The following is a 17,206-nucleotide window of genomic DNA, read 5'->3' as shown; positions in this document are numbered from 1 at the left end:
GGAAGCTCGAGGTGGAGACTGGGAAGTGGGAACTGAGAGCGAGAGGTGAGAGTGGAGGGATGGAAGGGAGGCTCGAGAGTGGTTTTGTGCTGTAGGTGTCTAGGGGAAAGACTAGGGTTCCTTTTTTGGAGACAAGTCAAAACGCTGCGTTTGGAAAAATTTCAAAAACCGGCTAGGTTGCGTCTCGGTTTGACCGACCGATTTATGGCCGGTTCGACAGTTTAGCTTCGGTTTTTGAATTTGACGGTTTTACTTTCTATCCGAATCATGTTTGTTAATGGTATTCAGTTTGATCGGTTCGAACCGATTTTCAGAACATTGGTTATTAGGAATAATGATGGAGTTATTGTGGCAGCTGATATGAGAATCTCAACCAACTTAAGCGTAGAAGAATGAAGCAGAAACAACGGCTTGCTACTTGGGCCGAAAATTGGCTTTTGAGTTTTGAGCACTGGCTGAGAATCATTACATTGAGGTAGCTCAAGCACAATAACAAATATAACCTTAGAAGAATGTCCCAAAGTTCTGCGAGAGTTACGGTGCACAAACCTAGATTAACACTGAAGCAAGTAATAATTTTCCCATCAAAATCTCGCAGAATACCTCCACAAGCCACTCTTCTATCGTTGGAAAATAAACTATCCGAGTTGAGTTTGATGGACGGATGCTTCGGGAATATTTAGATTGAGCATGATAATAATCTTTGACCAACTGAAAAATAAGATCATGAATTCTGTCTTCTGCTAAAATTTTGTCTTTCTTAAAATAAAAGTGTTTTTTCGAGACCAAAGAAAGTTTATAATAGTAGAAAAAAGAAAGGATGATGATACTAATTTTTATATATTATGATACATTCACTACAAGAAAAAAGGTCTATGGCCACGCTTTAAAAGCGTGGCCAAAAGTAGTCAATGGCCACACTTTTATGAAGGTAGCGACTGAATAGAGATTTTGCCACATTTTTTCTTGCTACGCTTTAAAAGCGTAGCGAAAAGGGTCAATGGCACGCTTTTATGAGAGTGGCAATTGATTGGAGATTTGGCCACGCTTTTTTTTGCTACACTCAAAAAGCGTAGCCATAGAGAAAAAAAGGCACGTTTTTAAAGCGTGGCGACAAAATTTTGTTATAGGGTCATTTTAAAAGCGTGGCCGTTTCCTCCAACTCTTTTGGCACGCTTCAAAAGCGTGGCCAAAAGGTTCCCCAAAGAAAAAAATTTCAGAGAACTCCCTTCGAAATTACTAAGTTACAATTGCAATACACCATCTACTCTTCCAAAATTTAGCTTTCCCCTTCTTTGAATTGCCCTAGCTCATTCAGATCAAAGAACCCTAAGCCCTCCACGCGCGAGGTGACGATTGCTCCTAACCCTAACCTTGTCTTCATTATGCCTCACCCCATCCCACTTTTCATTGTGCCTCACGAAGAACCCCCTGATCGCGATGAAGAGCATCATATCGAAGAACCCTAACCTCTCTTCATTGTGCACTCTGCGAAGAACGTCGTCGGCGCGCGTGATGCTTCTGTCGGCAATCCCTCTTCTGGCACCCGTAACCCTCCTTTGAGTTTCTTCTCTCTTCTCTCGACACTTTCTCCCTCAAGCTCACTGTGGCTCACCTCTCTCACGGCTGGTCTCGCCGTCGACCTCTCTCTCTCCGGTTTCACGCTTCTCTCGCGGCTGTTTCGGACTTAAGCTTGTCGCAAGCTCTGTCGCTCTCGGTCACCATCGCAAGCTCGTCTTCTTGCTTAGGCTGTCAACGCTTCCTTTGTCATGAGTTGGTTCGTGGGTAGGGGAGTTTTAGCTTCCTTCGGCCCTGTTATTTCTTTTTCAGTTTCATTATTATAAGCCATCAGTATATCTTGAATTTGTTGTTGAAAGTTGAGATTGTTGCTGAAATAATGATTCAATTGATTTTGTTTTGCTGTAAATCATATTCCGAGAATTTGAATTTAAGTTTTTGTTACTGAAAGCTATTCTACTTAAATTTGTTGTTAAAAATGATCAATGAGCTGAATTTGTTGCTGCTAAGTTGAATTGTTACTGAACATATCGCTGAGCAATTTTTTGTTGTTGGATAACGTCACTGTTCTTTTAAGTAGCAAGTAGGTTTAAACTTGTAATGAAATCAGTGGGATTTATTTTAAAAATTATAGTTTTTAATATACGAATATTTTAAAAGTGCATGAGTTGGTTATGGCTGTGTTATGTTGAATGTGTTTGTTAAATTGATTTTTATTGTTAAAAAATGAACTAGGTTGCTGTCTTCTTATTAAGGTTGATAAAATTAGGAATTGGGAGGGTCAAATTGAGTTAGATGGAGAAGTGATTGAATTGAGTTACCGCGGCTCGTAGGGGTTCTATTCCCTGGTGGCAATTGCTGAGAGGAAGCATAGAGAGAAGCTCAGCCAACGGTTCATTGCTTTATCTGCCCTTGTTCCTGGTATAATGTTTCATTTCAAATAAATAAGCATGACTAATAATTTTATTATTTTCAAGGATTTTTTTTAGTTTATAAGTTTTTGGTTAGATTAGAATTTCCAGTATTTATCTTTTTCTTTTGTAATATCCATCTGATTGCTTGTGTCATTTATTTCTGGGCCTTAGTTTCCTACTTGTATTATGTAGTGTTAATTGCTACTGTTCTCTCTTCCATTATATTCAACTTGAATTTCTCAATTTAAATATCTGAATTATGTACTATTTTTTTTAAATATTTTATACTATGTGAACCATTGTTTATTATTTTGCTGTGTTCAATTTCTTTTGCTATTCACTGTAGCCTGTAAAAGTTTCAAAAGAAAGCAGTTATAGTTCAGATGACAGTGATAAGGAAGAAGAAAAACCTTCTAAAACTCCTCAGAAAAGTGTAAGCATCTCGCTTTGTATTTTGATATCGCTGTTTGAAGGCTTGTTTTGCTTTGCCTTGTGATTGTGCACTAAATGTATTTTCCTCTTGTGAAACAGGCTAAGGATGTCGAGATGGTTGATGCTGACTCAGCAAAGAAAGTTGTATGTTACTGGTCTCATTTTTTTATTTTTTTTAAATGTTCTAATATCTTTGATGGTAATATATCTTTGCTTTGCAGTCTAAAACCCCTTCTACACCTAGTGTTGCAATAGGTGGATCAAAGACACTATTTGTTGGAAACCTGTCATTTAGTTTGCAACGATCTGACTTGTATGTATTGTATATCTTATATTTCCTTGTTTATAGTGTATTTTTTTCTTATGATGTCATGTTATTGTTGTTCAGCGAGGAGTTTTTCAAAGATTGTGGAGAAGTAGTTGATGTTCGTTTTTCTGTTGACGATGCTGGGAGGTTTAAACGCTTTAGACATGTTGAGTTTGCTATTGCAGAGGCAGCACAAAATGTAAGCTATTGCTCCTCAAATATCTACAGAATAATAAGTTATCTGTGGTGGTTGCATAGCTTTTGCTAGCTACTTTTCTAAAACCAGTCAAATATATTAAGTGTTAAAATTAAATAATTTCTTTTTTAGTACTTGTGTTGTTGGAAGTTATTGGCTGCGTTAACTAATTATCATGTTTTTTTATATGAAGTTAATTTAATTGTTGTAATATCATTCATTTTGAAGCTAATTTTTTTCCAACTACTGCCTTGCTATTTCTATGCTGTTAACTAATTACTATTGCTTTATTGATTTGTTTTCTCCTCCATAATGTTGTTTGATATGCATCACTGCAATCTATTGTTTGGTTACCCTCCATCCCTTTTTACTTTAAAAAGATGTTTAAATTATGTATTTGTTGATTTATTGGGGTTGTGTATTGATAATCCTTTTGGTTTTCGTACTTGTAGGCTTGATGCGGTATTTTACAACCCACAAACTAACCGGCAAGTGCACTGAGTCGTTTCAAGTAATACCTTACGTGAGTAAGGGTCGATCCCACGAAGATTGATGGATTAAGCAACAATAGTATTTGATAGGCTTAGTTAGACAAACAGAAAATAGTGTTTGGAAGTACAAAGAGCATTAAACAATCGTACAGAAACTAAAATAGTAAAATAAATGGCTTGGGAATAAAATATAGAGAAAACAGTTAAGGCTTCGGAGTTATCTATTTGTCCGGATTAACTTTTCTTACTAACTATTTTAATTATGTAGGATTTAATTTATGGTAAACTATACGTGACTAGACTGTAATTTCCTTAGACCTTCCTAGTCTCCTCTAAAATTCATCAATTGCCAATTCCTTGGTCAATTAATTCCAATTAGAGGGTGATGATCAATTTCTAGTCTATATGTCACAAAAACTCTAATTACCCAAAAAATAAAAGGATTATATGTCACGTATCCTGTTAAATTCAGATAATTAAATTTAGGAGAATTTGTTTTCAAGCTGTTGTTCAAGTATAGAGCTTTTTCAAGTTATACAAGAACTCAAATAAAAAGAGGGTCATACTTCCGTTCCACCCAAATTCATAAGATAAAGAACAAAAATAATTCATAAATATAAATCCAAAACATAAATTAAAATAGACAAAGCAGTAAAATCAATCCATACAAATAGACAGAGCTCCTAACCTTAACAATAGAGGATTAGTTACTCATGGTTTAGAGAAAAACTAGGATTATGATCAAATGTACAGAGTTCCAATCTGATGATCTCCTCTTAACTAATGAAATCCCTTTTTATAACTAATCCTAATCAATTAAAAATTTAAAATAATATCTTTTCCTCAAAATAAGATTTGAATTTAAATTCGAATTAATTAATAGGTCTTCAGTTGATGGGTGGGGACCACTTGATTTGTCCATACTGCAGTTTCTAATCTGTATTTTCTGGGCTGGAAACTGGGTTAAAATAGCCCAGAAATCGCCCCCTGTTAATTCTGCAGATCGCGCATGTGACGCGTCCGCATCATCTACGCGTTCGCGTCATGTGTGCAGATTCTAATCCACGCATTTGTGTCAGGCACGCGATCGCGTCATTGTGATTTTCTCCATTTCGCGCGGTCGTGTGAGCCATGTGTCTGTGTCGGTATTCGCTGGTCATCTCCTTGGTTTCTTGTGCTGCAGAAACTCCATCAAATCCAGCCGAACGCTACCTAAAATAAATAAAATTGCAAAAAACTCAAAGTAGCATCCATTTTGGCTAAAAGATAATTAATTCTTCATTAAACTCATCAAATTAGATGCAAATTCACTAGGAAATGATAGGAAAGATGCTCACACATCACAACACCAAACTTGAACTGTTGCTTGTTCTCAAGCAACCAAAACTAATATAATCTTTGGATGTGAATTTGCATGAGAATGAGAGTTCGATTAATACTCATGTCTCTTCTTATAGTGGGGTTTACAACTGTAATCCTGAATAGTTTTGGCATCTCACTCTCCTTCGAATCAGAAGAATGTTACTGTCATTCAGGATTAGAATCCGGATAATATTATGAATTCTCTGATCTTTTGTAACTCAATTTAACCTTTGAACACATCAATTTTTCTTTGGTGATTTGCACCTTGAGCCTAGCCGTAACTTTAAATGTTTTGTCTCAATGATTACTTGACACAATCACACCACAAGCATATGACTAGGGAAACAACTCTTTGAGCTTTCAATCATGTCTGACCTCCCTAGTTATTGATGCTCAAAGCCTTGGACCTCGCTTTTATTTTTCTTTTGCTGTTTCTTTTGTTTCAAGGATTAAAATTTCCTTAATTTCAGAGAAGTCATAATAGTTCTCAAAATTCCTGTTCCTTGTACATCAACATTCTTTGATTCAAATTTAAATATTCACTGTTCATGTCATGCATTCAGAATTACAGTTAATACCATCACATTTAAGTAAATAAGACTATTCTTAAAATTAACTCAATTTCTCATGCAATACATCACTTCTTTTCTTTTCTTTTTAGATTCAAGTTCAGTGAGTGATACATGAAACATCTTTTCAGAATTAAAGCAATTGAAAGAAAACTAAACTAGTCCTAGGATTCTAACTAATAAAGGATCATGCAACAAACAAAGCAGAATAGCAAAAAACCGGAACATAACATAGAAAAAGAGGGGAGGAATAAAAAATGAAAGGAACTCAACCACCTTAGTTATCCTAGCGGTTGTTTTATTCTTCAGGTTGTGCTTCCTCAGTGAAGATGATTCGCCTCCCTTTTGGTGCCATAGGAATAAACAGAAAACCCTTAAGCGAAATGTCAACACCAAACTTAAAGGTTTGTTTGTCCTCAAGCAAATAAGAACTGAAAATAGAAAGAGGCAAATATTATGATGAAAGAAAAAGAAAAGAATAAAAGAATAAAAGAGAATTAGGATTGGGAGAGAGAGAGAGAAAGAAAACTAGGCGGCGAACTAGTATGGTTGTGCGATGTAATCGACGCGTACGCGTACGACACGCGAACGCGTGGGTCGCGAATTTTCATAATGACGCGTTAGCGTTAGGCACGCGTCCGCGTGCCCTGGGTTTTGTACGATTCGCGCGAAGCCAGCCGCGCGCCTGCGCGACTTTCTGTTCGCATGGCTTGGGAACCAAATTTTCATACGACGCGTGCGCGTCATGCATGCGCACGCGTGGATGGCCATATGTGCAATTGACGCGGACGCGTCGGTCAAGCGTCCGCGTGACCAAATTTGTGCTTCTAGCACACTTCCTGCTCCCAGCCAGCACAACTCTCTGTCCAAATACTCTTTTATGCCGATTTTTGCAGGTCACGTGTCCGCGTAAGTGACGCGCACGCTTGGATGGCGAAAATCACAAACGACGCGCACGCGTGGGTATGCGTACGCGTGGGTTTGTTTGTGCGAAAGGCTCTATTCTGGCGCCACTCCTGCGCAACTCTCTGTCAAAATATTTTTTTGATATGTATATCCGGCTCCTGTCCTAAGATAGCTGCATGATCAAAAAATTAGTAAGAACTCAATAGAATCAAATAAGTAAGAAAACTACTACTTCTAAAAATAACTAAGGATACGAAATTATCGGGTTGCCTCCCGACTAGTGCTTCTTTTTCGTCACTAGCTTGACGGTCGGTTCTGTTAATTCAGCAGATGAGTGGACCTCTGGTGATCGATCTCGCCTCCATGATAGTGCTTCAACTTCTGGCCATTCACTGTAAATTTTCTGTCAGAATTCTCTTCTTGTATTTCCACATGACCGTATGGTGAAGCTCTCGTAACCACAAATGGTCCTGACCACCGGGATTTCAGCTTCCTAGGAAAGAATTTGAGCCTTGAATTATATAGAAGCACTCTCTGTTCTGGCTCAAAGACTCTGATGGCTATCTTCTTGTCATGCAATAGCTTATTTCTCTCCTTATAGAGCTTGGCATGCTCATAGGCTGAGTATCTGAATTCATCAAGCTCATTCAACTAAAGCATTCGCTTAATTCTTGCAGCTTCTGAATCAAGGTTCAGGTACCTAATTGCCCAGTAAGCTTTATGCTCCAGCTCGACTGGCAAGTGACAGGCCTTGCCATAGACCAATTGATAAGGGACATGCCAATAGGGATCTTGTAAGCTGTCCGGTATGCCCATAGAGCATCATCAAGCTTCCTAGACCAGTCATTTCTTGAAACACTTACAGTTTTCTCTAGTATCCTCTTGAGCTCCCTTTTGGAAACTTCAACCTGCCCACTTGTCTGAGGGTGATAGGGGGTTGCTACTTTATGATGGACTCTATATCTCTGCAGAAGAGAGTCCAGCTGTCTGTTACAGAAGTGGCTTCCTCCATCACTAATGTGTGTCCTTGGAACACCAAACCAGCTAAAGATATATCTCTGTAGAAAACTTGTTACCACCTTGGCATCATTGATAGGTAGAGCTACAGCTTCCACCCACTTGGACACATAATCAACAGCCACTAAAATATAGTTGTTTGAATGTGAGGGTGGAAAAGGTCTCATGAAATCAATACCCCACACATCAAACAACTCAACCTCAAGAATCCCCTACTGTGGCATTTCATGGTTGGCAGGGAGATTTGCAGCTTTTTCACATCTGCCACAGTACTTCATAAATGCTCTTGAGTCCCTGAAGAGAGTCGGCCAGTAAAACCCGCTTTGAAGGACTTTTGTAGCTGTCCTTTCACCACCAAAGTGGCCTCCGTAATCAGAACCATGATAGTGCCAAAGAATCTGTTGTTTTTCCTCATCTGGACACATTTACGGATTATACCATCTGAACACCTCTTAAAAAGATACGATTCCTCCCAAATGTATTACTTTGCATCAGTCAATAGCTTCTTTACCTATTGCCTGCTGTACTCTTTTGGAATAAAATTCATGGCCTTATAGTTTGCAATATTTGCAAACCATGGAGCCTGCTGAATGAGGAACAATTGCTCATCCAAAAACGTCTCAGTCACAGCTATGGGTGGTTGTACTCCTGCTTTAGGCTCAATTCTGGAGAGATGGTCAGCTACTTGATTTTTTGACCCTTTCTTGTCTTTTATCTCAATATCAAACTCTTGAAAGAGCAACACCCATCTGATTAATCTTGGTTTAGAATCCTGTTTGGTTAGAAGATACTTCAAAGCAGCATGGTCAGTATAAACAATAACCTTAGAACCAATTAAATAGGACCTAAACTTATCAACATCATATACAATAGCTAATAATTCTTTTTCTGTAGTTGTGTAATTCTTTTGGGCATCATTTAACACACGACTAGCATAGTAAATGACGTGTACAAGCTTACCATGCCTCTGTCCTAAAACAGCTCCTATAGTAAAGTCATTGGCATCACACATCAATTCAAATGGTAAATCCCAGTCAGGGGGAGCTATAATGGGAGCAGAGGTAAAGTTTGCTTTCAGAGTTTCAAAAGTATGCTGGCAATCAGAATGAAAGATAAAAGGGGCATCAACAACTAATAGGTTGCTTAATGGTTTAGCAATTTTAGAAAATAAACCTTCTATAAAATCCTGCATGACCCAAGAAACTCCTGACTCCCTTAACATTAGCTGGTGGTGGTAATTTTTCAATTACCTCCACCTTTGCTCTATCAACTTCAATTCCCTTACTTGAAATCCGGTGTCCAAGAACAATACCTTCTCTAACCATAAAATGGCATTTTTCCCAGTTTAAAACAAGGTTTGATTCTTGACATCGTTTCAAGACAAGAGATAGATGCTTAAGGTAGGATTCAAAAGAATTACCAAAAATAGAAAAATCATCCATAAATACCTCAATGAACTTTTCAACCATGTCAGAAAAAATTGAAAGCATACACATCTGAAAAGTTGCTGGAGCATTACAAAGTCCAAATGGCATTCTCCTATAGGCAAATACTCCAAAGGGGCATGTGATCAATAAAAAGCATCTATTCATAAAAACAATAAAAAGCATGACCAGCTAACCTCTCAAGCATCTGATCAATGAAAGGCAGGGGGAAGTGATCCTTCCTTGTAGCAGTATTGAGCCTCCTGTAGTCTATGCACATTCTCCATCCTGTAACTGCCCTTGTAGGAATAAGCTCATTCTTTTCATTCTTGATCACTGTCATCCCTCCTTTCTTGGGGACTACCTGCACAGGACTTACCCAAGAACTGTCAGAAATAGGGTAAATAATACCTGCTTTCCATAATTTCATTATCTCTTTTTAGACCACCTCTTTCATGGTTGGATTGAGTCTCCTTTGTGGTTGCACAACCGGTTTAGCATCATCTTTAAGGAGGATCTTGTGCATACACTTGGTTGGACTAATCTCCTTCAAGTCACTAGTGGTCCACCTAAGAGCTGTTTTATGGCTCCTGAGCACTGAAATAAGTGCCTCTTCCTCTTCAGGCTTCAGAGAAGAGCTAATAATCACTAGATATGAGTCATTCTCACCCAAGAACACATATTTCAGAGAAGGATGTAAGGATTTGAGCTCAAGCTTGGGGGCTTCCTCCTCTGCTTTAGGTGTGTCAACCATAGCCTTCTGGGGTGGTGAATCATCAACTTCAACTAATTCATATTCAGAAGTGGGATCCCGAATGTCATCCAGCACCTCAGCTTTCAGTATCTCTTGAACAAGTGGTTCAATAACATCTATTCTCATACACCCTTCAGAATCATTAGGGTGCTTGAGAGCTTCAAAAACATGAAGGACCACCTGTTCTTCATTGACCCTCAGGGTTAATTCACCGTTTTGCACATCGATCAGAGCTCTACCTGTAACTAAAAAGGGTCTACCAAGTACAATAGAGGATTTTACCTCATCTTCCATGTCTAATATAACAAAATCAACAGGGAAAATGAATGGTCCTACTTTAACAAGTAAATCCTCAACAACACCCACAAGTAATTTAATAGAAAGATCAGCAAGTTTAAGAGAAATACAAGTGGGTTTTACCTCCTCAATTTGAAGCTTTTTCATCACTGAAAGTGGCATTAAATTGATGCTAGCTCCAAGGTCACATAAAGCTCTCTGAATGGTGACATCACCAATGGTGCAAGGAATTACAAAGCTCCCTGGATCTGGCATCTTCTTAGGAAGGTTGTGTTGAATGATGACATTGCATTCCTTGGTTAACACCACTATTTCTTGTTCCTTCCAATTCCTCTTGTGGGTCAACAATTCTTTCATAAATTTAGCATAAAGAGGCATTTTCTCAAGAGCTTCTGCAAAAGGAATGTTGATCTATAGCTTTTTGAAGACATCTAAAAATTTAGAAAATTATTTTTCTTTGGAAGCCTTCTGAAGCCTCTGAGGGTATGACATTTTTGGCTTGTATTCAGGAGCCTTTGGCAAGGTAGGATAAGTGTCAAGATAATCCAGGAATGGGTTGTCTGCATGCTTAGGAGGAGTGTGCTCTACTTCTTCCTTCTTCTCCTCCAGAGCTTTTTTTTCAACTAATTATTTATTGGCCTTGGTCTCAGAGCCAGCTACTTTACCACTTCTCAACTGAATAACCTTGTAGTCTTCTCTTGGGTTCACCACTGTATCTCCTGGAAATGTGCTTGCAGACCTCTCAGGTAATTGCTTGCTCATTTGGCCCATTTGTACTTCCAGGTTTCTAATGGAGGCTCTGGTTTCCTGCATGAAACTTGTCAATATTGTTTCCAAATTATTGTTCTGCTGGGGCTGAGAAGTTGCTTGTTGAGATGACTGACATTGGCGGTTATTGTAATTGTTCTATTGGAGGCTGCCTTGAGAATTTTTGTTAAAATTATGAGGTCTCTGAGGTTGGTCCCTCCACCCAAAATTTGGGTGATTTCTCCACTCCAGATTGTATATCTTAGAATATGGATCATTGTTGGGATTTCTAGGACCACTCCCCATGTAATTGACCTGTTCAGAAGAGGGTTGAGCATAATCATAATTATCATTTTGCACAAAATTACCTGTCATGTCATAACAGACCTCTTGAGGTGAATTTTGGGTGTTGATAGCTGAGACTTGCATGTCACCCATCTGTTGAGTAAGTAGACTTATTTGCTGAGACACAAGCTTATTTTGAGCAAAAAGAGCATTAAGAGCTTTTACTTCCATAACACCCTTCTTCTGAGGAGCCTCAGAGTTCACAGGGTTCCTGCTAGATGAGTATAAATATTGATTACTAGCAACCAATTCAATAAGCTCAATAGTCTCCTCTGGTGTCTTCTTCTTGTGCAATGAACCTTCTGCAGAATTATCTAAGCACATTTTGGATATTTCACCCAAACTTTCATAAAAGATATCTAGTTGTGTCCATTTGGAGAACATGTCTGGAGGGCATTGCCTAGTCAGTAGCTTGTATCTCTCTCATGCTTCATACAGAGTTTCACCATCCTTCTGCCTGAAGGTCTGAACCTCCATCCTAAGCTTAGTCAGCTTCTTTGGTGAGAAAAATTTAGTCAAAAACTCAGTAACCACCTTGTTCCAAGTATCCAAACTCTCCTTCGATTGGGAGTCTAGCCATAGCTTTGCTCCATCCCTTAGAGCAAACGGGAAGAGCATGAGTTTGTACACCTCTGGATTCACTCCATTTGTCTTCACAGTATCACAAATCTGCAGAAAATTGGAAATAAACTGATTTGGGTCTTCGTGGGGAAAACCATGATACTGGCAGTTCTGTTGCATCAGGGTGACTAGTTGTGGCTTCAACTCAAAGTTGTTCGCAGCTATAGGAGGCACCACAATGTTTTTTTCATAAAGATCTGCAGTAGGAGCAGAAAAAGAGCCAGGCACTCTTCTTTGTTGCTCATTCTCATTCAGATTTGCCACATTGGCATTATCAGTATTGTTAGGATCCATAGTGGATTTTGCAGCATTGTAAAGTTTTGCTTGTTGTAAACGTCGCCTGAAAGTCCTTTCAGGTTCAGGATCAAAGCCTAAGAGGTCTTCCTTGTCTCTGTTCCTGCACACAAATAGACAGAAAACAAGAAAAGATGGAAATCTCTATGTCAGAGTGTAGAGAATTCCCAATGAGGCTACCTGTGTAAAAAAAATAAAAATAAAAATACTAACTACTCTAAAAAATTAAAACAAAATTAACCAAGTAACACCAAACTTAAATTCAGAAATTAAAAAAATATTAGTGCTATATTATTTTATAAAATATTATTATTTTTTTGTAATTAAAAACAGATTTATAAAATAAAACTAATAAAATATATAAAAAATATACTGGAAAGAAACAGAATGAAAATAAAAGGAATTAAAAATAAAAAGAAAAGTAAAACAAAAGGACGAAGGTTCTAAGAAAAATTCAAAAGTTAAATGAAGTAAAAAAATTAAAACGGGGGATGGGGTGGGAAACGTAAAGCAAAACGAAAATTAAGAAAAAAAATTTAATAATACTAAAACAAAATTTAAATAAAATTAAAATTAAATTACTTAATCTAAGCAATCAAATAACTAATAGTTGTTAATCACTATCAATCTCCGACAACAGCGCCAAAAACTTGGTGCGGCATTTCACAACCCACAAACTAACCGGCAAGTGCACCGGGTCGTTCCAAGTAATACTTTACGTGAGTAAGGGTCGATCCCACGAGAATTGATAGATTAAGCAACAATAGATTTGATAGGCTTAGTTAGACAAACAGAAAATAGTGTTTGGAAGTTCAAAGAGCATTAAACAATCGTACAGAAACTAAAATAGTAAAATAAATGGCTTGGGAATAAAATATAGAGAAAACAGTTAAGGCTTCGGAGTTCTCTATTTGTCTGGATTAACTTTTCTTACTAACTATTTTAATTATGTAGGATTTAATTTATGGCAAACTATATATGACTAGACCCTAATTCCTTAGACCTTCCTAGTCTCCTCTAAAATTCATCAATTGCCAATTCCTTGGTCAATTAATCCCAATTAAAGGGTGATGATCAATTTCTAGTTTATATGCCACAAAAAATCTAATTACCCAAGAAATAAAAGGATTATATGTCACGTATCCTGCTAAATTCAGATAATTAAAATTTAGGAGAATTTGTTTTCAAGCTGTTGTTCAAGTATAGAGCTTTTCCAAGTTATACAAGAACTCAAATAAAAAGATGGTCATACTTCCGTTTCACCCAAATTCATAAGATAAAGAACGAAAACAATTCTTAAATATAAATCCAAAACATAAATTAAAATAGACAAAGCAGTAAAATCAATCCATACAAATAGACAGAGCTTATAACTTTAACAATGTAGAATTAGTTGCTTATGGTTCAGAGAAAAACTAGGATTGTGATCAAATGTATAGAGTTCCAATCTGATGATCTCCTCTTAGCTAATGAAATCTCTTTTTATAACTAATCCTAATCAATTAAAAATTTAAAATAATATCTTTTCCTCAAAATAATATTTGAATTTAAATTCAAATTAATTAACAGTTCTTTAGTTGATGGGTGGGGACCACTTGATTTGTCTATTCTGCAGCTTCTAATCTGTATTTTTTTGGGCTGGAAACTGGGTTAAAATAGCCCAGAAATCGCCCCCAGCGATTTCTGTTAATTCTGCAGATCGCGCATGTGACGCATCTGCGTCGTCCACGTGTTCGTGTCATGTGTGTAGATTCCAGTCCACGCGTTCGCGTCAGGCACGCGATCGCGTCATTGCGATTTTCTCCATTTTGCGCGGTCGCATGAGTCATGTGTCCGCGTTGGTATTTGCTGGTCATCTCCTTGGTTTCTTGTGCTGCAGAAACTCCATCAAATCCAGCCGAATGCTACCTAAAATAAATAAAATTGCAAAAGACTCAAAGTAGCATTCATTTTGGCTAAAAGATAATTAATTCTTCATTAAACGCATCAAATTAGATGCAAATTTATTAGGAAAAGATAGGAAAGATGCTCACGCATCAAGGCTCTTGAATTGAATGAGCATGAGTTGTTGAATCATCTTGTTAGGCTTGATTTAGCTCGTGAAAGAGGTTCATATATCCCTGGTGGCAAGTAATTATTATATCTTCTCCTCTCTCCCTTCTATGCCTCATATCTACTTCTATCACCTTTTTCTCCGCTCCCTTTCATGCCTTCTAGAAAGATGCCTCATATTTACTTATTTCCTTCTCTTTATCCTTTGTAATACTTGTTTCAGTTTCAGCAATTCCTTCCAGAAAGGTGATCAGCATCAAACTGGTCAAACTATATTCATAAGGGGTTTTGATAAATCTCTTGGAAAAGAGGTAATTTTATTTCTATCATGTCTGCTGCTGCTTCCCTTGCATGTGTTTCTTTTTGCAATTCATATTTGAATACTGCCAAAATTGTGGTTGCAGATAAGAGCTAGCCTAAATGAGCATTTTCGTTCCTGCAGGGAGATCTCGAGGGTGTCAGTCCCAAAAGATTTTGAGTCTGGAGGTCCTCAATGGTTTGTTTCTTCTTCAAATCCTTTTTCTTTTTCGTTTATTTTTAGTGTGAAAGATTTGCTATTTCATTTTTTGTGTATCCTTTTTGTTTCTCAAGTTGGATGCTCAAAATGATTGTGTTACGTGTTGCTTTGAGTTTAGCAAATTGACACCAGGTGTAATTTACAGTTTTGCCTACATCGACTTCAAGGATTTTTCTAGCATGAAAAAAGTTCTAGAACTCAATGAAACTGAACTTGCTGGTGGTTATTACCTCTCTGTTAAAGACAGAGTGTTTATTATTAATTTTGATAGTGTTTATTATTAATTTGACAGAGTGTGGCATTGGCTACAGAGTGTGGCGTTGGCTTTGATATGATAATTAACTAAAAGTTTAATTTCTTTATCCATTTATTTATTATTAATTTTTATTATTTATAGCTTGAGAATGAGGACATGCTCTATCTACTTTCTATTAATGATGATGAAGAGCAGTGCATTCAAATACCATGTTGATTTTTGGTTATCACTGCTAGTATTTAACAGGTTATGGTGGTTGATACTGAGGCATACACCTATGATAATGAGGTCATTAAGAAAGCTAAAGCAATGGGAAAGCCCAAAAATCCTGAAGAAGAAGCTACTGTGAAAACTACTAGAGCCATAAAACATCATCAAAAAAGCTGAAGCAATGGGGAAGCCCGAAAATCCTGAAGAAGAAGCTACTATGGAAACTACTAGAGCCATAAAAGCTTCTCAGTTGTTGCTAAATACCATTGAAATCCTGAAGAAGAAGCTGGATGATGTACGTCTCTTAGCACATAGTGGAGGATGATGATTAGTTTGGTGAATTGGGTGCACATATGTGAGGAGGTTGATCAAAATTATTGTTAGATAGGATGGTAAAGTTATTAGAGTTGTAATTCATGTATTAGGAATACATTGCGTAGTTGTTATCACTTTGATTTTTGATATTTTGTTATACTGTTATGTGATTAAACATTTTTTTGTGACAAATTTATGCATGTTGGATTAGTGGATTTAACATTATTGGTCATTGTCTAAATTTTAAAATTATCTATTAATTTTGTAAGGTTTTATTACAAAGATTAAAAAAGATTAAAAAAAAACTATAGGTTATTGAACAAATTTTTTGCCACGCTTTAAAAGCGTAGCCATATTGTACAACAGTCATCAATTGCCACGCTTTAAAAGCGTAGCCGTATGTCTTGCTATTGGCACGTTTAAAAGCATAGCTGTATCTCTCTCCATTGGCATGTTTAAAAAGTGTAGCCATATGTCTCTCTATTGGCACGCTTTAAAAGCGTAGCCATATCTTGCTATTGGCACGCTTTAAAAGTGTAGCCATATCTGGCATATATGGCCACGCTTTTAAAGCATAGCGATCTTTAAAAGTGTGGCAAAAAATAAAGCGTGGTGATAGGTCACCAAAAGCGTGGCGCTAAAGCAACTGGCACCCTTGCAGTTGTGACCCTTTCAAAAGCATACCGGTAACTCAAAAAACGTGACGAAAAGCTATCGCTACGCTTTTTTGACTTTTTGCCACGCTTCAAAAACGTAGCAAAAGACATATTTTCTTGTAGTGATTTTAGAGAATTTCAAATAATGAATTTCAATTTTGATCACATACTATATTTTATTTTAGTTCAACTTTCACTACAACTATGAAAGAGATTTTTAACAAAAATTCTCTAACCAAATTATTTGTGTAACAGCCCAAGCTACCTGCTAACACGATATTGTCCGCTTTGGCACACAAGGCCTCACGGTTTTGCCTTTGAGGATAGAAATGATAGCCGAAGCCCCCCACACTCACTCGTCAAAATGCGTCATGCTAGGGAGAGGTATACACACTCTTATAAGACATGCTTCGTTCCCCTTCCCAACCAATGTGGGACCTTACAATCCACCCCCCTAAGAGAACCCAGCACCCTTGCTGGCACATCGATCCGGTGTCTGGCTCTGATACCATCTGTAACAGCCCAGACCACCCGCTAGCACGATATTGTTTGCTTTGGCACACAATGCCTCACGATTTTACCTTTGGCGATAGGGATGATAGCCAAAGCCCCCCACACTCACTCGTCAAAACGTGTCATGCTAAGGAGAGGTATCCACACTCTTACGCTGGCACATCGATCCGGGCTCCGACTTTGTAACAGCCCAGACCACCCGCTAGTACGATATTGTTCGCTTTGGCACACAAGGCCTTACAGTTTTGCCTTTGATGATAGGAATGATAGCCAAAACCCCCACACTCACTCGTCAAAACACGTCATGTTAAAGAGAGGTATCCACACCCTTATAAGGCATGCTTCGTTCTCCTCCCCAACCGATGTGGGACCTTACAATTTGTGCTCCTCCATTTAATAAACAAGCATGAAGTTAGTTTATGTTAAAGAAAAGTTTTTAATTAGTTTGGTTATTAATTTTTTTAATTAAAAAATATCTTTATTTAATTACATG

The 17,206-nt window shown here is 37.6% G+C and overlaps 1 protein-coding gene across 3 annotated transcripts; it reads left to right on the top strand.

Moving 5' to 3' along the window:
• Positions 1-1,717: 1,717 nt before the first annotated feature.
• On the top strand, positions 1,718-15,057 carry LOC107481034 (nucleolin 1). 3 transcript variants are annotated; one of them, XM_052259405.1, is made up of 8 exons: positions 1,718-1,785; positions 2,254-2,439; positions 2,779-2,865; positions 2,964-3,008; positions 3,086-3,177; positions 3,253-3,370; positions 14,236-14,302; positions 14,470-15,057. In XM_052259405.1, the coding sequence occupies exons 4-8, from the start codon at positions 2,979-2,981 to the stop codon at positions 14,526-14,528; spliced, it is 366 nt and encodes a 121-aa protein (XP_052115365.1). In that variant the 5' UTR covers positions 1,718-1,785; positions 2,254-2,439; positions 2,779-2,865; positions 2,964-2,978; the 3' UTR covers positions 14,529-15,057. The 3 variants fall into 3 exon arrangements, with proteins under 3 accessions (XP_052115365.1, XP_052115366.1, XP_052115367.1); XM_052259406.1 differs by having other exon boundaries at positions 1,737-1,777; XM_052259407.1 differs by lacking the exon at positions 1,718-1,785 and having other exon boundaries at positions 1,809-2,439.
• The last annotated feature ends 2,149 nt before the right edge of the window (positions 15,058-17,206 follow it).

This window comes from Arachis duranensis, chromosome 3, assembly GCF_000817695.3.
Source record: "Arachis duranensis cultivar V14167 chromosome 3, aradu.V14167.gnm2.J7QH, whole genome shotgun sequence".
Lineage (NCBI taxonomy): Eukaryota > Viridiplantae > Streptophyta > Magnoliopsida > Fabales > Fabaceae > Arachis > Arachis duranensis.
The sequence above is the reverse complement of the archived record's forward strand: the minus strand, read 5'-3'. Positions and strand labels throughout refer to the sequence as shown.